At 38.0% G+C, this 23,129-nt stretch overlaps 1 protein-coding gene across 1 annotated transcript in view; it reads right to left on the reverse strand.

Moving 5' to 3' along the window:
- PHKA1 (phosphorylase kinase regulatory subunit alpha 1) overlaps window positions 1–23,129 on the reverse strand; it is a 140,823-nt gene that overhangs the window by 85,794 nt on the left and 31,900 nt on the right. Inside the window, exons 6-13 of the mRNA XM_080795004.1 lie at window positions 21,573–21,653; window positions 11,896–11,994; window positions 10,756–10,902; window positions 9,736–9,789; window positions 8,030–8,152; window positions 4,731–4,826; window positions 3,656–3,763; window positions 1,915–1,993 (exon numbers count right to left, since the gene is read on the reverse strand). Coding sequence (XP_080651130.1) covers window positions 1,915–1,993; window positions 3,656–3,763; window positions 4,731–4,826; window positions 8,030–8,152; window positions 9,736–9,789; window positions 10,756–10,902; window positions 11,896–11,994; window positions 21,573–21,653 — 787 coding nt within the window. The remainder of the gene's footprint in view (window positions 1–1,914; window positions 1,994–3,655; window positions 3,764–4,730; window positions 4,827–8,029; window positions 8,153–9,735; window positions 9,790–10,755; window positions 10,903–11,895; window positions 11,995–21,572; window positions 21,654–23,129) is intronic.

A 23,129-nucleotide genomic window follows, 5' to 3' on the forward strand; every position in this document is an offset into this window, starting at 1 on the left:
TTGATGGGGGGTGGGGAATGGTTGAAATAGGTGATGGGGATTAAAGAGTACACTTATTGTGATGAGCACTGAGTAAGGTATAGAATGGCTGATTCACCATATTGTACATCTGATTCTAATATAACATTGTATGTTAACTATACTGGAATTAAAATAAAAAACTTAATAGAAAAAGAAAATGCAGACTATAAGATTAATATAGGGCTATGTTTTTTCTGGTGGGTATAGTAGAATTATGGTGCATGGGTGATTAAGATATTTAAATGATCAACAAATAGGGAAGAGCAGACTCAGAGACAATAGATACAGTGCCACAGGCCAGAAAAGAAAACTGAAATAATGTATAGCTATGACCATAAACTGGAATTTTCTGGAATGGGAGATATATGAGGTGTAATAGTTCTAAAGTTTGGTCCTCAAAACGAGTGGATAACATAGAGGTGGAGGGAAAGGCCACTAGGTTTATGGGTATCCAAGAATTTTTTTTTAAAGATTTTATTTATTTATTTGACACAGAGAGAGAGATCACAAGTAGGCAGAGAGGCAGGCAGAGAGAGAGGGGAAGCAGGCTCCCTTCCGAGCAGAGAGCCTGATGCGGGGCTCAATCTCAGGACCCTGAGATCATGACCTGAGCTGAAAGCAGAGGCTTAACCCACTGAGCCACCCAGGTGCCCCGGTATCCAAGAATTTTGAGGCTAAAATGTTAGTACTTATTATGATGCTGAAATCTAGCACTATGGCAGGAATTGGGGAAGAAGAAGAAGGCTGTATGCTAAATGAATGAATTAGAGCAACCAGGAGATCAATACAGCCAGATGGCCTAAGCCTCAAAGGAGAACAAAGTGTCTCATGGGAAGGGAAGAATAAAATACACAGGATTATTTCCCATATAGCACCAACCTAGAAGTCAAGCGAACAGAGACATTTTATAGGAGCTTAGTACCATACTGGATTGTGTCGCTGGAGAGTCAAGAAGGAAAAAATGAAACAAGATGGGATCAGGAGGGAGACAAACCATAAGAGACTCTTAATCTCACAAAACAAACTGAGGGTTGCTGGGGGTGGGGGGGTAGGGATAGGGTGGTTGTGTTATGGACATTGGGGAGTGTATGTGCTATGGTGAGTGCTGTGAAATGTATAAGCCTGATGAGTCACAGACCTGTACCCCTGGGGCAAATAATACATTATATGTTAATAAAAATAATTTAAAAAATCACTTGGAACTTTATATCCTAGGAGACTAAAATAGTGAGGTCACTACAAGAGATAAGGAGGGTAGAAAGATCTACTTATCATGAGAGAGAGGAAAGGATGGGATGGAGACAAAAGAGGTCAGTTTTTCATTTGAATTATCAGTGATAAAGATGTTTCATAGATATTGGGACTTGAATTTATAGACCTTAGCTCAGTGTTTTGCATAGAGTAGATACCTCAAAATTTAAATTAATTGTTAGGAACAAAAAATAAAGGTTTTTAGTACTCTCCAAAGAAGGAATAGTTGGATCCATGGAAGCAAATGTATTTTGAAGGAGGCAGCACTAGCAAACTAACATAGAGTGTAAATACAGAGATAACAATGTAAGATTAAGTAAACAACCATTAAAAGGGCATGAGAAGAAAGGAGTATTAACAGAAAAAGCACAGAAGGAATGTTCAGAAAGAGAGAATCTAAAAGCTACAATATCATGACAACTGAAAAGAGTTTCTAGAAGTAATAAGTGGTTGAGAGTGTCAACATCACTTATTAAGCATTTTGTTCATGATTAATAGCAATCTTAAAACCAAAAAGAACTGAGTTCATTGTATACTTTTTGAAGCCTAACAAAACCAATGATAAACAACAAAGCCTTCATTTACTAGTCCAAAACAGATCGTTAATATAAAGTTTCTGCTGCTGGGAATAAAAATCCATACCTTGAACCACAACATCTGGCTTTGGTACTGTAGAAAACCTTCGATTTAGGGGATCAATTTCTCCAGGAGCTAAAAATCCCTAAAGAAAAACCATAAAAAGACAGATTATTATTTCTCAAAGAAAAAGCTAATGTTTGAGGAGAAACAATGTACCAGTGCCAAAAACCTGCCCTTTAACATGTGAGAGGCAGGTATGGAAAGGAAACAAATAACTTCACTATATAAAATGTCTGAACCCCGAATTCACATTCAAATTAATTTCTTCTGGAATTAATTTCTAGTGGTGGCCACAAGTTCTTTGTTGGAAATACAAGTGACGAGCAGAAAGTTATTTATTTATTTTTTTTAGTTATACCTCCACCTTCTCTGGATGTATATAATTAGACAATCAGACCACAATGCTTATCATCAATAATTTAAGTCTTGTTGTTTTCTCATTTGTTCATGTGACTGCTATACTTTCTGCTCAGCAGATATCTTTTTTTGAAGTATTTATTTATTTGTGAGAGAGAGAGAGAGAGAGAGAGAGCGAGTGCAGGGGGAAGAGCAGAGGGAGAGGGAGAGAATCTCCAGTAGACTCTGGGCTGAGCACAGAGTCCAATGTGGGGCTCGATCCCAGGACACTGAAGTTATAACCTGAGCCGAAACAGGAGTCAGATGCTCAACTGACTGTGCCACCCAGGCGCTCCAGCAGATACGTTTTGACTTGAATTTCTGTCCTTGATGAAATGGGATGAATTCACCCATTTTACCCTTAAAAATACTATTCACCTCCTCCTTTTTCACGCATTTAATTTAATGAGAAAGTCATCAGGTCAGGATTACTTTAAGCAGATCTTTCTGCTCATTATTGCTATATTATTCATAATATCAACGAAAGATAATCAAACCTTTATGCTGTACACCTGAAATTCACATTGATGTATGTCAATTATATCTCATCAAAACTGAGAAAAAAATCCAAAACAGAGTGAACAAAAAACAGCTGCAGAAAATAAACAGTCATACATAAACAGGTCAAAGAACCTGGCTCAGAAAGGATAGCTAAGTACCACCTTGGATCTTCTAGGAGCCTCACTTTTAGGTTACCATAAGAAACTACAATGGGGAAATAGATTTGTCTATAAATCTGGAAAACTTTGAGAAAGGGAGCCCTTACTATAGCTCACAATATCAAAAATAAGCTGGACATTAAGCAGGAAATCTGCTTAAGGATTTCTCTACCTCTCCCTCGGCCCCACCCCCTGCTTACACACAAGTACTCTCTCTCAAGTAAAGAAATAAATAAATTTTTTTTAAAAAAGGCAAAAAGGTGTTATTTCAACTGAATTTAACATAAAAAACATTTAAAAAGCCCATAATTTTTAAAAATTATTTCCCAACCACTTTTCATGGTACCTAAAATTTGCATGCATCAGTCACCAGGCAAAGCACTGGGCGGGGGGGGGGGGGCTGTTCTGAAAGGGCAAGATCTAGTCCCTGATCGGAGAGCAGCTCCAAGTCCGGTGCCAAACTAAGACACCCTGGGCAGTATGAGAGACATGGTTGCCAGGGGGAAAAGATTTTAGTCAAGGATTGGTCATGCTTCCACTCTAAGGACCTGACCTAGAGGAAAAGATATAATTAAGGCAGAATATAAAGGACAAAAGAAAGATCCAGATTTAATGAGCTACTCACAAATCTGATTATTATAATGACTAAAGAAGAAAAAAAGTGGAAGTGCCTTGAAGTTTCCCCTTACCTCTGCCATCAAGCTTCCTAAGATGTACAGAGACTGGCCCCACATATGTGGCAACTTGCCCATGGGGACCCGGTCCACAGTGTGAGGATTTTGATATTCTTCATCAACCTAACAGAAAAGATAAAGAAGCCACACAAAAGGTGATGGAAGGTTAAAGATACTGGACAACAAAAAGGCTGAATCCGGATTGTGACTCATAGCCTATAGAACAGTTACAAATACAATGCACTGAAAAGTCAAGCCCTATGACTCCAGTCTAGGGAAAGGCTCCTCTAAATGTGTATACATACAAATCACCTGAGGATTTTGTCCAAAGGCATATTCTGACTGAGTAGGTGTGGAGAAAGGCCCAAGAACTGCATTTCTAACAAGCTCTCAGGTGATGCTGCTGATGCTGCTAGGAGCTTATTCCATCCGTCTCCACCCGAATGGAAGACAGAGACTCTCCCATGGCTAATGCTCCTTTGGAATGGAGAAGACGAACAATGGTGCTCCCAACTGGCATTGCAGGAAAATGAAGACATACAAGTATGTTGTAAACAATCCCAGATTACTGGCCTCAAAGCAGAGAATACCAAATCCTGAGAGTTCACACAGAACTTCACTCTAGTTCTGCCTACTGAACTCTGTATCACTCTCAGCCTTAAGTTTTGTTTTTTAATCGATCTCTGAACAATTAATTTTTGAAAACTGAGGTATGGTTGACATATAAAAAGGCCCTATCTCTGAACAATTAATTTTTGAAAACTGAGGTATGGTTGACATATAAAAAGGCCCTATATATTTAATGTATGCATCTTGATGAGTTTGAGGATAAGTAACACACCCATGAAACTACCATTGTCACATTTGGTCTTGCCCTTGTCTCACTATGCAATGGCGCCATACCTGAAAGTGCTTTAAAAATTTATTTTCAAAGGCCTAAAATCATATTTTCATCATCTTATACCAAAAGACTCACTTTGAGAACATTAAAGTCAGAAAATTAGAAATTATTTGACCCAAATGGAGCAGTCCCACTGAGGTATGGCCCTCTTCCTCCCAGCTCCATGTTACGAAGGCATGTCCAACTCACCCTGTCTGGAGGAACACTGTACAGCTCTGGCAGAAGTGGGACTCCATTTTTGCCCTTGATGAGGACTGCTTCAAGAGCCTCTCTGTATTCTTGAACCTGTAAATAAAAGAAAGGGAAAAAAAAGTTTATAGAGTTTCCTTTGAGGATCTCAGGGAGGGTTATAGCCAAAGAAGTTCCTATTGCAAAGGAGCATATTCACCTAGGGCAAGGGAGAAGAAAGGAGAGTAGCATTTACTAAATGTGTATTACAGGCCAGATACTGTGCTAGAAATTTTGTGTGCTTTAACACATTTAATTTTTTCAATTTAAATTCAATTAGCCAACATATAACACATCATTCATTTTTGATGTTATGGTCAATGATTCATTAGTTGCATATAACACCTTTAATTTTAATAAGCATCCTAGGAGGTATATGCAATTAAAGCCTTTTTACTGAAAAAAAAAAAAAAGGCTCAAAGAGGTTATGAACTTGTGGAAGATCACACAACAAGTATAAGGTTGAGCCTGGATTTGAGCCCAAGTCAGCCTGCCTCCACAGGCCTGTTTTTATCCACTACTCAAAATATAGCTTCTTACCTTTACATGTACTGGCTTTTAAAACTGTATTTAGCTGCTAAAATAAGTTTCCATTGTAGTGAAGTTCATTTTTTTTTTTTTTGTTTAACACTTTGTTGTAGATTAGATTAGTAATACATGAAAAGCAAAAACGAACACAAAAAAGAAAAAAAAAACCACTATAATTTATGGTGGAAAAAACAGTTCTGCTATCACAGTTGTTTTGAAAACACAAATTGATTCCAATGTGTTTGATATAAGAGGGAACAATTTGAGCAGAACCCGGATTCGACGTTTGCTTATGCACGATTTTGACATGAGAGTACACTCAGCTGAACTGAGCCCAAGTAAGAATACCCAAAACACACACATGCACACACCTCAGGAGGACAATGAGCCACATTCACACGTATTCCGTGTTAGAACTTTCTGTCCAATTTCAGAAAACACTCATTCTACTGCTTCAAAATCACTCCTGAGCTGCTCCCTTCCCACAGCCACCCTAGCTCCATGACTCTGTGTACCTTCCCTTCTCTTTCCTTTCTTCCTCTTTCTCCTCAGTTTGTTTTGTAGTCATCCTGCCTGTTCTATGTTCTTTTTCTCCTTCCCCTCTCTCTTTTGCCATCTTTCTTGTTCCTTTCCTCTGGCATGCAGGGTGGTGGGCATGGGAGCCCATCAGGTGAGCTGGCAGGAACATGGGTGCACATTTATCTGTGAGCAAACCTAAGGTCTTTTTCAAGGTACAAGTGCCATATTTACTGTGGTATTTATGTGTTTCTTAACCATTTCACGTGCATAAAGTTATAATGCTGTGTTTATCAGGTTCCTATAATTTTGTATGTATTTCTGGCAAACTTTTAAAATGTTGTGTCCCAACCTCATTTTCCCATGAGACCTATAGTTTTTATTTCTCAAATATGCAGAGCATGGTGATTTTTAAGAAACATATATGTCATATTATAGCTGAACTGACTGTCTCTTGTGCATATGGTATATCTTCAGCTGTGAAATTAAAAAAAAACTTTAGGGACATCTTCTTCTTCAAAGAAGAGTGAAAAAGTATTTCCATTGTATACAGAGAAACGAAAGAATTCAATGACTATATTTGGGCTACTCAAGTGTCAGGAGGGAATGGGGCGCCTGGATGGCTCAGTCAGTTAAACCTCTGCCTTAGGCTCAAATCATGATCCCAGGGTCCTGGGATGGAGCCCTGCATTGGGCTCTGTGCTCACTGGGGAGTCTGTTTCTCCCCCTCCCTCTGACCCTCCTTCCCACTTGTGCTTTCTCTCTTTTTTCAAATAAATAAATAAAAACTTTTAAAAACAAGAGTCAGGGGGAAGCAGAAAAAAATGAGTAAAAAAGAATCCAGGTTTCCCAACTCTACCCCCGCCCCTGAGTCCAAAAAGCCTGAATGTGCCTTGTACTTAGTAGGCACATTTGATAAATGCATCTTTCTTTGAGGAAGAAAAGTTTCTTATGAAAAATTCTGTGGAATTTGAGAAGGACTGAGAAAAATGGTAGAATCAAAATAGGGTGGGTTATTTCTATTACTGCTTATCTTATTTGCTTTCTTTAAAAGAGCTTTTAATTTACTGAAATTTAGAGTAGAACAGCACTTTGTGGCCCATGAAACTTTGGTGTAACCCTATTTTTTAAGTCATATTGGCAGTTACAGATTAATATTGGCCAAAGCATTAAAATTACACAAAATTGTGTTTTATGTAGCCAAGTATAAGTGACTTCCAAATGTGTTGGATTTATGTTCAAGTTTAGACCATAGCCAATTTGTAGAATGCCTGACTCTAAACTTCCTTGATCAAATCTCCCAGTCTCACTATTTTCCAATGATGGTTTTTTTTAATAATTTTTAAATTTTTTATAAACGTATAATGTATTATTAGCCCCAGGGGTACAGGTCTGTGAATCGCCCAGTTTACACACTTCACAGCACTCACCATAGCACATACCCTCCCCCATGTCCATAATCCCACCACCCTCTCCCTACCCCCCTCCCCCCAGTAACCCTCAGTTTGTTTTGTGAGATTAAGAGTCTCTTATGGTTTGTCTCCCTCCCGATCCCATCTTGTTTCATTTATTCTTTTCCTACCCCCCAAACTCCCCACGTTGCATCTCCACTTCCTCATATCAGGGAGGTCACATGATAGTTGTCTTTCTCTGATTGACTTATTTCGCTAAGCATAATACCCTCTAGTTCCATCCACGTCATCACAAATGGCAAGATTTCATTTCTTTTGATGGCTGCATAGTATTCCATTGTATATATATACCACACCAATGATGATTTCTAAAGTACTTTATTCATATAGCTCAAAAAAGTGATGATGACCATGTTTGGGGGGGCAAGGACAAGATAAATGGGTCGTTGTTTGGGTTTTTTTTGTGGGGGCTAAAGTCAGAACATCATTTCCAAGATTTTATACACACACACACACACACACACATACAGCCAGGAAGAAAAGTCAAGTACCTCTAACAACTGAAGCAAGTGGACAGAGCTTGCCATTTTGCTCTCTATGTTTGTTAAAAGCCAAGTCTGAATGATGGCAACATAAAGGCCTTCCAACTCTTAACCTAGTGCCCTCAAGTATCAGTCTCTAGAAGACTCTAGAAGACTATTAGGGAAGATTTCCCTTTGGTCACAGGGTCAGCACAGCCATTAACTGAAAGATGAAGACATACTAAAAATATTCTGCTGAAAGTCTCTTTCCCCGGCATATTACCTGTGCTGCATTGCCACTGAAGACCCCATCGAGGATAAAGTACGTCCAGAACAGTGGCCATTCACACTCAATGTTTTCAAATAACTTCAGCTCAGATGGTTCATAGTATAGGCGACTGGGATCCTGGTAAAAACACAATAAAGTTTATCTTATCACTGCAAAGTCAGCCATCTGTCTTTAATTCAAAGGTATCACAATACAGCTTTTCACTTCTGATTGTTTCAGAGAAGGCAGGGCATGTACAGATTCTCCCTCCCTTTGAGAGTACTTTGTGATGTGACTTGTAACTAGTAGAACTGGGGTAACAATGATACCATGGGTAGGTGTATGTAGAAGTGAGATTCATTGTGATTTTATATTTGTTAAGTTTGAGGTAGCAGCAGAACATACAAATAGAAATGTTTACAAGGACAACAAGAGATGAGGGTTCAGGAACCATGCTCGTTGAGGTGACACTTGAAGCACAAGTTACAGATGTAGTACCTACATATAGTGAGCAAATTACCCAAGAACAGAATCTTGGTAAACCCTCATAGTTTGGTGAGGAAAGAACAAAAAGAGAAGAATTAGGATAGTGTAGTGTTGTATAAACTAAATGGGAAGAGAATGTTAAGAAAATGGAGGGGCAGGTAGGTAATAGCACTGTACTACAGAGAAGTCAAGTATAATAAGGATGGGGTAAAGACTATTGGATTGATCACTTAGGAGATTTTGATGATATTTTGAAGCATAATTTTAATAGGTTGGTAGAGATAGAAATCAATAGGGCTAAAGAATAAAGTGGAAGAAGGGAAGGAGACCAGAAGAGTTTGAGCTCAATGATTAAAAAAAGCCTTAAACAATGTTTACATTGCCAGTGAAGTGCTTCTTCTTGACCATTCATTCCCTTTAATAATAATTTTCTCCACTGACAATTCTGCAGAGAACTTCTGATTAGTGGAACAGAAGATATTAACTTTTCAAGATCAGGTACTGTTTAGAACTAACCAACTGCAAAAGGTGGAAAAGGGCCAGAAAGATCTATCGAAGGAAAGCTTTTCCCCTTAGTAATAATGAAATATTTGGAAGGGAGATACTTTGAGACTATTCAAATATTCTGTTTCTGCTTAAACTTTCATCCACTGATTTAAGCATCTATCAGTAGCTCTTTCCTGAAACCAACCAGCTGCAAGAAGTGGAAGAACTGGGGGCACCTGGGTGGCTCAGTGGCTTAAGCCTCTGCCTTCCACTCAGGTCATGATCTCAGGGTCCTGGGATGGAGGCCCGCATCAGGCTTTCTGCTCAGCAGGGATCCTGCTTCCCCCTCCTTCTGCCTGCCTCTCTGCCTACTTGTGATCTCTGTCTGTCAAATAGATAAATAAAATCTTAAAAAAAAAAGAAGTGGAAGGACTGCACCTTCCTCTAATTTATTTAATCCATAAAGACTCACAAATCGAACCTGGCTACTAAGCCCAATGAAGGTAGCAAACATGAGTTATTTTGATCCTATTGTGTGATTATTTTCAGTATCACCAGTGAGCTAAGTATTTTGTCTTCTGAGTACTTTTTTAGTATATGTGCTGCCGAAGCGAGCACTTTTGCGTATTTAAAAAAAAAAAATTATGTTCAGGTAGCCAATGTATAATACATCAAGTATTTTCTCTGAATGGACTGCAGACAATAGTGACCATTCTACCGTGGACTCATTTTGGGTAAAAGAAACCTACCTCTTTAGGAGTTTTATACCCATCTCGCAGAAAGCGACAGCAACCATAACGGCCCTAGGAATGCAGAGAAAAGAAGTCAGAAGCATGTACATTGGTGCAGTCATATAATGCATCAGAAATACATGCTTTGCAACAGCTACATGCGCCGATCTATCACCAACACAGATACAGTATTTAAAAAAATAATAAAATGTAATTAAAAAAAAAAAAACCTCTGATATCAGATGAGCAGCAGAAACTGATTTCAGCAATCAATGTGAGTTCAAGTGAGGGCTAAGTTACAGGCTCTTCCCTAAAGCAGTTTCTAATATTATCTTCTCCATCACTTTCCACCACAGTGTAAGTCTGTAACAGCCCAATTACTAATCTGTGTTGTCCTGCTCACAGAGCTCATAAGAGAGCAACAGGCTTTTTTTAAAAAAGACAACATATATTTTTAAAAATTTTTAGATAATTTGAAACTTACAGAAGAGTTGAAAAAACAATACAGAGAATCCCTATTACCCTTCATCCACTGTCCTTCTATATTATCAAAGCTAAAAAATTAACCTTTGTACAATACTATTGACCAAACTAGAGAACTTATTTGGATTTCGCCAGTTTTTCCACTAATGACTTTTTTTTTTCTGTTCCAAAATCCATTTCAGGATCCCACTGCATTCAGTTATCATGTCTCCTTAGTCTCTTCCAACCTGTGACAGTTCTTCAGTCTTTCCTTGTTTTTCATCACCTTGATGCTTTTGAAGAGCTCATCAGTTATCTGTAGAATGTCCCTCAATTTGGTTTTGTCTGGTGTCTTCTCGTGATTAAACTGAGATAAGGCATTATTTGCATGGATACCACACTGGTGCTGTGCACTTTTCAGGGCACTGTATCAGGGATATACGGCGTCAGTATGTTTTATTACTGGTGGTGTTAACTCTGATCATTTGGTTAAATCACTGACTCAAGGCCCCCAACAATATTAATTTGTCCTTTAAGTCAAAGCCTTAAAGAAAAGAAGGGCACGTATGGACATACCTGAAGCTTGGTGATGATTTCTTGCTTTGTGAGCTCTACCAACTGGCTATCCTCTACTGCAAAGGCTGGGAAGGAAATAACTGAAAGCAGACTAGCATCTACCTCTTTGGATGTTGAAGCACGGGGGAGTATTGAATTAAGGATAGACTAAAAAGGAAAAAAGGAAGTCAAAAGTGGCACATTAGTAAATAACTTGGGATTATAAAACTGACAGCTTTAGTCAAAAGATCTATGTGGAAGAGGATCATTTGAGACAAAATCTACCATAATAATGATTCAATTATATTCAACAGTGAATTCCATAATAATTCAATAATACCTTCTAAGTGAGAGCTTAGAAAACTAGCTATTTCTGTACATCATCCCTTGTCTTAATACTGCTCTCAATGGTTCCTAATCCTGATTCTGAAACAGCTGCTAATGGATAAAGAACACTCTATACATCATCTGTCCACAATCCCCTTGCTCCATTAGCAACCACTGAAGTGTAAAGATAAGAGAAAATGTAGCTGCTGAGAAAGCAGGATGTGGAAGGCTCAGCTTCTACACTGCTGACATTTCTCTTTTGCAGGGAAAATTTCATATTTTTAAAATGAGAAGATGAGTTTATATTCATTATTGTTATTTAATCAGGGGTTGAAGATGGAGAAAGACATCTCGCCAATGAGAAGAACCTTACTCTTTCAATACAAAGAGTACCCCTAAACAAAACTGAAGATACATATTTACTACTTAAACAGTCTAATCTCCAAACATCTAAATCTAGAGCCAACTGGGGACAAGAGAATGTTTCAAAGCCACTATCAAGAAGAACTGTCAAAATCAGTCACCTCTTGTTCTCTTGGTATATTTAGAAAAGAAGGAGACCCCATAGGCGCTTGATAGGACAACAGTGGAGAATTCCACATACTATGATGGGATCCTTTTATAACCATGGATGAGAAAACAGGACTATGATCTATGTTATAGTTCATGCTATATCAGGCTTATTCTTAGCACAGGAAGACTGGAGGAAACATTTTTGGCACATGGTAATAAATCAGATTATGTACTCTCAAGTCTCTTTATTCTCAAGGCTATGCTCATTCTGAGTCTAGGTTAGAATAACATTTTCTATAACATTGTTCATTATTCTCTTACCTGGCAGTGCTGCACTTCATCAGCCAGGACATGGATAACTGACTGGGGCCCACCTTTCACACCAAACAGGTCCAGTTCATCCAGGGCTTCCAGGGCTGCCTACGAAGAGCAAAGAAAGAAAGTACATTTTCCACAAAAGTTACGGATTTCTTCTCCCTGTACCCCAGTATCATATCAGTGCATATGAAGTCATTTTGAATATGTTTAGGAGAACAGAAAAAACAATGTAGCATTCTTTATTTCCAGGGGCCTCTGAGTTTTTCTTTGCCTCCCATATTATCCCAGAGACAGTCAAGATGGAGGTTGCAAACATCCCTTCATGATAAAAACCCTTAACAAATTCAGTATAGAAGGAATATACCTGAACATAATAAAGGCCATATATAACAAACCCTCAGCTAACACTTGCTGTGATGAGCACTGGGTGTTATAGGTGTTGAATCACTATATTGCACACCTGAAACTAATTGGAATTCAAATGAACACAAAAAAAAAATAGTGAAAAATTGAAAGCTTTCCTCTAAGATCAGGAGCAAGACAAGGATGCCCGCCCCATACCACTCTTATTCAACATGATATTTGAAGTCCTAGCTAGAGCAATTAGGCAAGACAAAAAAACAAAAGGCATCTAAATCAGAAAGGAAGAAGTAAAATTGTCATTATTCAACTCCAAAAAGTACTGGAACCAATCAATGAATTCAATAAAGTTGCAGGATGTAAAATCAACATACAGAAATCAGTGGCATTTCTGTACATTAACAACAAAAAAACATCTGGAGAAAGAAATAAAACTATCCCACTCACAATAGCATCGATAATTATATGATGTGATAGAGGTGTTACCTAACACTTTGGTGGTAATCATTTTGCAATAAAAATGTATTCAATCAACATGTTGTACACTCCAAACTTACACAATGTTATATGCCAATTACACCTCAATAAAAACACATTTTATTTTTAAAATCTTACTGTTTTATTATTTTTATCTCCAGTGGCTGAATTCTTTAAAAATGCATTTAAAAAAAAGATACAGCATAGATAAAGTTATAGCATTATCAAGCCAAGCACCATACTTTAAGAATAATTTGAATAAGGCACAGATGAATTCACAGTAAACCACTCTTTTGGTAGGGTAGCTGCAATTATGATACCAGCACATAAAAAATGCTAGAAGTTGTGTGGATATAAGATATTAAAATGCAACAGCCATTAGGTATTGGTACATCACTGAGTTTGCAGAGAGAAGTGAATACCCTAAAAAGATACTATGATTGGGGGAGAGGAGTCAAGATGGCAGAGAAGTAGCAGGCTGAGATGACATCAGGTAGCAGGGGATCAGCTAGATAGCTTATCACACCATTCTGAACACCTACAAATCCAACAGGAGATCGAAGAGAAGAAGAGCAGCAATTCTAGAAACAGAAAATTGACCACTTTCTGAAAGGTAGGACCGGCGGAGAAGTGAATCCAAGGCAACAGGAAGATAGACTGCGGGGGGAGGGGCCGGCTCCTGGCAAGCAGCAGAGCAATGGAGTGCAAAATCAGACCTTTTAAAAGTCCACTCCACTGAGGGACATTGCTCCAGAGGCTAACCCAGGGTGAAGCCCACGCGGGGACAGCATGGCCTCAGGTCCTGCGGGGTCACAGAGCAATCAGGGCTGAGTGTCGCAGAGCTCACAGGTATTAGAGCAGGGAAGTGGGCTACAGAGACAGAGCCGAGGAGTGAGCTCTCAACTGGGGGTTACCTTATCGTGATCCATGGCACAGGCCACTGCTCTGTGAGCAGGGACCCCACAAGATCCGGGGAGAAGCCCCTGGAAGAGCTCAGGGATCTGTGGGGTTGGAGACTCCAGGCAGGGCTGTGTGCCAGAGACAGAGAAGCTTGGTCACAGGCTGGGTGAGCTCGGAGCACAGCCGGAGGCCAGGGAGACGGGAGTGATTGAGCGCTTTTCTCTGAGGGTACACTGAGGAGTGGTGCCCTGAGCTCTCGGCTCCTCTGGGCCGGAGGTTGGGAGGCTGCCATTTTCAATCCTGTCCTCCGGAACTCTATGGAAAGTGTTCAGGGAACAAAAGCTCCCAAAAGCGAACCTGAGTGGATTACTTAACCTGGCCCCTAGTAAGGGCAGTGCAATTCCACCTCGGGCAAAGACACTTGAGAATCACTACAACAGGTCCCTCCCCCAGAAGATCAACAAGAAATCTAGCCAAGACCAAGTTCAGTTACCAAGGAGAAGAGCAGAATTCCAGAGGAGGAGAAAGCAAAGCATGGAATTCATGGATTTCCCCCATGATTCTTCAGTCTTGCAAAGTAATTTTTTTTTAATTTTATTTTTTTCTTCTGCTAAATTTTTTTTAAACTTTTACACTTTCCTCTTTTAACGTTTTTAACTAGTTTATCCTAACAATACCTTTCATAAAAAATATTTTTTGAACCTTCATTATTATAGTCATATTTTATCCTTAATTGTATCTAACTTTATTTTTTGTATATACATAGGGTTTTTTCTTCTAAAAAAATTTGGGGTACAACTTCTTCTAATAGATCAAAATACACCCTAAATCTAGCACAGGGCTTTGTTCTAGTCTCCAGCCTGAGCAAATTCTCTCCACTTTCTTTTTCTTTATTCTCCCAACCAACTTATCTTATCAACTCCTTTTCAGGAAATTAAGAAAAAATTCATCTTTATAGTCATATTGTATCCCTTCATTGTGTTTACCCTTATACATGTTTTTCATTCTATAAAATTTTGGGAGGTAGTTTCTTCTAAGAGACCAAAATACTCCCAAAATTAAGTGGGTGACCCTGTTCTAATCATCAGTATTATATATATATTTATATTTATATTTATATTTATATTTTCTCTTTGTTTTCTTTTTAAAATTTTTTTTTCTGAACTTCATTTTACCCTCTTTCTTCCCCCCACGATTTGGGGTCTCTTCTGATTTGGTTAAAGCACATTTTCCTGGGGTCTTTGCCACCCTTTTAGTATTTTATTCGCTCCTTCATATATTCTTATCTGGACAAAATGACAAGGTGGAAAAACTCACCACAAAAAAAAGAACAAGAGGCAGAACCGAAGGCTAGGGACCTAATCAATATGGACATTGGTAATATGTCAGATCTAGAGTTCAGAATGATGATTCTCAAGGTGCTAGCTGGACTCGAAAAAGGCATGGAAGATATTAGAGAAACCCTGTCTGGAGAAATAAAAGCCCTTTCTCGAGAAATAAAAGAACTAAAATCTAACCAAGTTGAAATAAAAAAAGCTATTAATGAGGTGCAATAAAAAATGAAGACTCTTACTGGTAGGATAAATGAAGCAGAAGAGAGAATTGGTGATATAGAAGACCAAATGACAGCGAATAAAGAAGCTGAGCAAAAGAGAGACAAACAACTACTGGACCACAAGGGGAAAATTCGAGAGATAAGTGATACCATAAGACAAAACAACATTAGAATAATTGGGATTCCAGAAGAAGAAGAAAGAAGAGAGGGGAGCAGAAGGTATATTGGAGAGAATTATTGTAGAGAATTTCCCTAATATGGCAAAGGGAACAAGCATTAAAATCCAGGAGGTGCAGAGAACCCCCCTCAAAATCAATAAGAATAGGTCCACACCCCATCACCTAATAGTAAAATTTACAAGTCTTAGTGACAAAGAGAAAATCCTGAGAGCAACCCGGGACAAGAAGTCTGTAATATACAATGGTAAAAATATTAGATTGGCAGCAGACTTATCCACAGAGACCTGGCAGGCCAGAAAGAACTGGCATGATATATTTAGAGCACTAAACGAGAAAAACATGTAGCCAAGAATACTATATCCAGTCAGGCTATCATTGAAAATAGAAGGAGAGATAAAAAGCTTCCAGAACAAACAAAAATTAAAAGAATTTGTAAACACCAAAACAGCCCTACAGGAAATATTGAAAGGGGTTCTCTAAGCAAAGAAAGAGCCTAAAAGTAAGAGACCAGAAAGGAACAGCGACAATATACAGTAATAGTCACCTTACAGGCAATACAATGGCACTAAATTTATATCTCTCAATAGTTAACCCTGAATGTAAATGGGCTAAATGCACCAATGAAAACACACAGGGCATCAGAATGGAAAAAAAAAAAACAACCCATCAATATGCTGTCTACAAGAAACTCATTTTAGACCCAAAGACACCTCCAGATTTAAAGTGAGGGGGTGGAAAACAATTTACCATGCTAATGGACATCAAAAGAAAGTTGGGGTGGCAATCCTTCTATCAGATCAATTATATTTTAAGCCAAAGATCATAATAAGAGATGAGGAAGGATGCTATATCATACTCAAAGGAAATGTCCAACAAGAAAATCTAAAAATTTTAAATATCTATGCCCCTAACATGGGAGCAGCCAACTATATAAACCAATTAACAACAAAATCAAAGAAACACATCGACAATAATACAATAATAGTAGGGGACTTTAACACTCCCCTCACTGAAATGGACAGATCATGCAAGCAAAAGATCAACAAGGAAATAAAGGCCTTAAATGACACACTGGACCAGATGGACATCACAGACATATATAGAACATTCCATTCCAAAGCAACAGAATACACATTCTTCTCTAGTGCACATGGAACATTCTCCAGAATAGATCACATCCTGGGCCATAAATCAGGTTTCAACCAGTATCAAAAGATTGGGATCATTCCCTGCATATTTTCAGACCACAATGCTCTGAAGCTAGCACTCAATCACAAGAGGAAATCTGGAAAGAACCCAAATACATGGAGACTAAAGAGCATCCTTCTAAAGAATGAATGGGTCAACCAGGAAATTAAAGAAGAATTGAAAAAATTCATGGAAACAAATGATAATGAAAACACAACTGTTCAAAATATGTGGGACACAGCAAAGGTGGTCCTCAGAGGAAAGTATATAGCGATACAAGAATTTCTCAAGAAACAAGAAAGGTCTCAAATACACAACCTAACCCTACACCTAAAGGAGCTGGAGAAAGAACAGCAAAGAAAGCCTAAGCCAAGCAGGAGAAGAGAAATAATAAAGATCAGAGCATAAATCAATGAAATAAAAACCAAAAAAAAAAAAAACCCAATAGAACAAATCAACAAAATTAGGAGCTGGTTCTTTGAAAGAATTAATAAGATTGATAACCCCCTGGCCAGACTTATCAAAAAGAAAAGAGAAAGGACCCAAATAAATAAAATCATGAATGAAAGAGGAGAGATCACAACCAACACCAATGAAATACAAACAGTTCTAAGAACATATAATGAGCAACTCTACACCTGCAAATTTGACAATCTGGAAGAAATGGATGCATTCCTAGAGACATATAAACTACCACAACTGAACCAAGAAGAAATAGAAAACCTGAACAGACCCATCACCGGTAAGGAGATTGAAACAGTCATCAAAAACCTCCAAACAAACAAGAGCCCAGGGCCAGATGACTTCCCAGCGGAATCCTACCAAACATCTAAAGAAGAATTAATTCCTATTCTCCTGAAACTGTTCCAAAAAATAGAAATAGGAGGAAAACTTCCAAAGTCATTTTATGAGGCCAGCATCACCTTGATTCCAAAACCAGACAAGGATCCCATCAAAAAAGAGAATTACAGACCAATATCCTAGATGAACACAGATGCGAAAATTCTCACCAAAATACTAGCCAATAGGATCCAACAGTACATTAAAAGGATTATTCACCATGATCAAGTGGGATTTATTCCAGGGCTGCAAGTTTGGTTCAACATCTGCAAATCAATCAATATGAAACAATAATAAAGGAAAGAACAAGAACCATATGATATTCTCAATAGATGCTGAAAAAGCATTTGACAAAGTACAGCATCCCTTCCTGATCAAAACTCTTCAAAGTGTAGGGATAGAGGGTACATATCTCAATATTATCAAAGCCATCTATGAAAAACCCACCGCAAATATCATTCTCAATGGAGAAAAACTGAAAGCTTTTCCGCTAAGGTTCGGAACATGGCACGGATGCCCATTATCACCACTGCTATTCAACATAGTACTAGAAGCCCTAGCCTCAGCAATCAGACAACAAAAAGAAATTAAAGGCATCCAAATCACAAAGAAGAAGTCAAACTATCACTCTTTGCAGATGATATGATACTATATGTGGAAAACCCAAAAGACTCCACTCCAAATCTGCTAGAACTTGTACAGGAATTCAGTAAAGTGTCAGGATATAAAATCAATGCACAGAAATCAGTTGCATTTCTCTATACCAACAGCAAGATAGCAGAAAGAGAAATTAAGGAGTCAATCCCATTTACAACTGCACCCAAAACCATAAGATACCTAGGAATAAACCTAACCAAAGAGGCAAAGAATCTATACTCAGAAAACTACAAAGTACTCATGAAAGAAATTGAGGAAGACACAAAGAAATGGAAAAATGTTCCATGCTCATGTACTGGAAGAACAAATATTGTGAAAATGTCTATGCTACCTAAAGCAATCTACACATTTAATGCAATCCCTATCAAAATCCCATCCATTTTTTTCAAAGAAATGGAACAAATAATCCTAAAATTTATATGGACCCAGAAAAGACCTCAAATAGCCAGAGGAATATTGAAAAAGAAAGCGAAAGTTGGTGGCATCACAATTCCAGACTTCAAGCTCTATTACAAAGCTGTCATCATCAAGACAGTATGGTACTGGCACAAAAACAGACACATAGATCAATGGAACAGAATGGAGAGCCCAGAAATAGACCCTCAACTCTATGGTCAACTAATCTTCGACAAAGCAGGAAAGAATGTCCAATGGAAAAAGGACAGCCTCTTCAACAAATGGTTTTGGGAAAATTGGACAGCCACATGCAGAAAGATGAAACTGGACCATTTCCTTACACCACGCAAAAAAATAGACTCAAAATGGATGAAGGACCTCAATGTGAGAAAGGAATCCAACAAAATCCTTGAGGAGAACGCAGGCAGGAACCTCTTCGACCTCAGTCGCAGCAACTTCTTCCTAGGAACATTGCCAAAGGCAACAGAAGCAAGGGCAAAAATGAACTATTGGGATTTCATCAAGATCAAAAGCTTTTGCACAGCAAAGGAAATAGTTAACAAAACCAAAAGACAACTGACAGAATGGGAGAAGATATTTGCAAATGACATATCAGATAAAGGGCTAGTATCCAAAATTTATAAAGAGCTTATCGAACTCAACACCCAAAGAACAAATAATCCAATCAAGAAATGGGCAGAGTACATGAATAGACATTTCTGCAAAGAAGACATCCAGACGGCCAACAGACACATGAAAAAGTGCTGCACATCACTCAGTAACAGGGAAATACAAATCCAAACCACAATGAGATATCACCTCACACCAGTCAGAATGGCTAAAATTAACAAGTCAGGAAATGACAGATGCTGGCAAGGATGCGGAGAAAGGGGAACCCTCTTACAGTGTTGGTGGGAATGCAATCGAATGCAACCATTCTGGAAAACAGCAGGGAGGTTCCTCAAAAAGTTGAAAATAGAGGTACCCTAAGACCCAGCAATTGCACTGCTGGGTATTTACCCTAAAGATGCAAACCTAGTGATCCGAAGGGGCACGTGCACCTGAATGTTTATAGCAGCAATGCCCACAATAGCCAAACTGTGGAAAGAACCTAGATGTCCATCAACAGATGAACAGATAAAGAAGAAGTGGTATATATACACAATGGAATACTATGCAGCCATCAAAAGACATGAAATCTTGCCATTTGCGACAACATGGATGGAACTAGAGGGAATTATGCCTAGTGAAATAAGTTAATCAGAGAAAGACAACTGTCATATGATCTCCTTGATATGAGGAAGTGGAGATGCAATGTGGGGGGTTTGGGGGGTAGGAAAAGAATAAATGAAACAAGATGGGATTGGGAGGGAGACAAACCATAAGAGACTCTTAATCTCACAAAACAAACTGAGGGTTGCCGGGAGGAGGCGGGTAGGGAGAGGGTGTAGGGTTATGGACATGGGGGAGGGTATGTGCTATGGTGAGCGCTGTGAAGTGTGTAAACTGGGAGATTCACAGACCTGTATCCCTGGGGCTAATAATACATTATATGTTTATAAAAAAATTTAAAAAAGTATAAAAAAAGTTGAAGATAAAAGATACTATGATTGACTTAAAGATGAAAGTTACTAGTCATCGAGGCAGAAGTTTTTTTTAAAATAGAATTTGCTTATTAATTTCTCACTTTTCTGATTATAAAAGTAAAACATAGTTGTTATAGAATATTTTGAAAATATTAAAAATTACAGAGAGGGCAAAAAAAATCACCCAAAATAATGCTAATATTTCTGACAGGTTTCCTATTAGTTTCCTTTATGCAAATCTGCCTATAGTTGAGATCATGTTTCATATAAAATTTGGTTAGAATATTAGAGCATAAATGTTTCTCCATATTATGAAAATTCTTTATTTCAACATAATATTCTCTCTTATTTATTTAACCATTTAACAGTTGTTGGAAATTTAGGTTGCTCTTCTTGTGTGCTCTTCTTTAACTGTTTTGGTTTTTAGGTTCCAGCTATAAGTGAAATCATATACTATTTCTTTCTCTGTTTTATTTCACTTAGTATAATACCCTCTACATCCATCCATGTTGTCATGAATGGCAAGATTTTATTTTTTTCTATGTTTGGGTAATATTGCATTGTGTATGTGTGTTATGTGTGTTATGTGTGGTGTGTGTGTGTGTGTGTGTGTGTGTGTGAGACATCTTCTTTATCCATTCATCTATAGGTGGACACTAAGGTTGCTTCCATATCCCGACTATTATAAATAAAGCTGCAATAAACATAGGGGTGTATTATCTTTTTAGAATCAATCGGTGTCTTTCGGCAGGGGAAATTTCAATTAGGTCTTGCATATTTATCATTATAATAGCTAGGTTTGATCCTATTCCTGCTCTTCTATTTTATGGCTTCTTGTTGTCTCCAAAAATAAGAGCTGAAATTAAGGTAGTGGCAGTGGGAAGGAAAGGATGGAGTCAAGTGGAAAGTTAGAAATGATGATAATGATGATGACTTGTGGGATGCAGGAGATTGATGGGGGTTCAGGATTGGCAGATGGTTTCCTGATAATCAAGTTTTGTCAACTGGTGTATGGGCATGGCCTCTTTTTGTTTTTATAATGGTAGAGAAGATGAGTTTAGTTTAAGACATGTTCTCTGGGGCGCCCGGGTGGCCAAGGTGGTTAGGTGTCTGACTCTTGATTTCAGCTCAGGTCATGATCTTGGGGTCGTGGGATCAAGCCCTGATTTGGGCTCTGTACTCAGTGGGGAGTCTGCTGGAGATTCTCTCTCTCCCTCTGCCCGGCCCCCGTGTGCATGTGCACTCACCTCTCTCTCTGTCTCTCTCAAATAAATGAATAAATCTTTAAAAAAAGTATGTTCTCGGAGATCTCTGTGGTATACATAAATAGAGATATGCTACAAAAGCAGTTGGATACACACATATGGAGCTAATGAAATAAATCTTTCCCTACATGTCCATAGTTCTATTGGAGAATCTGAATTTTGCCTGTGTCTTAAAAGAACAATTTGATAATGATCCAAATTCAGGTTAAGCCTTTATCTATGGTAAAGGTGTATTTTCTTACCCCACAGTTGGTACAAACAAAGCAAGGAAAATTACCTTTGCCATGCCAACTGAACTGGCATTCAATTCTGAGATCCCTTGGTTGGTCTTGTCTCCACGTTCCCATATCCCAAAATCCTAGCATAAAAGAATGAACATACCTTTAGCAAGTCATCACTACTAAATGCATACTAGACACATAACTCTTCAATAAAAGACACACATAGTAGCTAATTCACCATACATATGTGTACCCATGATGCTCAATAGGGAGATACCAATGAGTTGCTGCCCCTGTAGCTCTTTTCCTGGTAGCTTCAAATTCTGTTGGGACCTCTGATAAGTTGGAAGACTCCTCAGGCCTAAGAACTATAACTCAGTTCATGTAGAGAAATACTTCTCAAAATTTTTCAAGGCAGATACTCAGGGGGTCTAGAAAGCAACACCCTAGTGTTTTATCTTAAATATCTATTCTAATTTTACTCTTGATTGGCATTGACAATGTACCATACACTAACTTATGCACTTTATACCACTATCTTCCTTAATCCTTATATTTTATAGATGATGAAACTAAGGTGCAAAGAGAGGTTAAGTGACTCACCCAAGGCCACAAAGCTAATAAGTGACATAGCTAGGATTAGAGTACAAGTACTCTCTGTCCAAAGTGTAAATTCTTAACCATAGCTGTATATAGCCCCTCGATAATATAAAGATAACATTTTAAATTACTTTTTAAAAAAACCATTTTATTGAAATAACTTTAGATTTACAGAGAAGTTATAGAAATACTACAATGAGTTCTCATATACCTTTCACTATACTTCCCCTAACATTAACACCTGACATAACCATAGCACACTTATCAAAGCTAAGAAATTAACATTACTATAATCCTAGTAACCAGATTATGAACTTTGTTAGGATTTCACCAGTTTTTCCACTAATAGCCGTTTTATGTTCCAGGATCCAATCCAGAATACCACGCTACATTTGTCATAACTCCTTGGTCTTTTACAATCAGTTACAATTTCTCAAGTCTTGTCTTTCATGACCTTGACACTTTTAGATCAGTGGTCAAATATTGTATAGATTTCTCCCAATTTAGGTTCACCTGATATTTTCTCTTCATTAGATAAAGATTGTGCATTTTTTTATCAAGATTTCTATGGATTTTATGTTGTGTCCTTCTCACTGTATCATATCAAGGAGTACACGACATTGATATGTCTTATTATGGTGATGTTAACCTTCATCATGTGGTTAAGATGGTGTCTGTGGGGTTTCTCTGTTCTACTGCTACTATTTTCCCCCTTGTGATTAGTAACTATCTTGAGAAAGATACTTTACAACTGTGCAAATATCCTGTATCTCCTCAAATATCTACCCACTAATTTAGCATCCCCTGGTGAATCTTGTTTGCAACAATTATTACAGTCGTGTTTCAGTGGTGATTTTTTAGTTCCTTCATTACCTCTACAGTCATTAATTGCAATCCTTCTCTAACGAAGAGCTTTCCTTTCTCCCTCATTCATTTATTCACTTGTTTATATCAGAATAAACTTAGAGATATTTAGGTTATTCTCTGGGTTATAATAAAATACTATTGTTATT

The sequence above is a fragment of the Martes martes genome (assembly GCF_963455335.1).
Source record: "Martes martes genome assembly, chromosome: X".
Lineage (NCBI taxonomy): Eukaryota > Metazoa > Chordata > Mammalia > Carnivora > Mustelidae > Martes > Martes martes.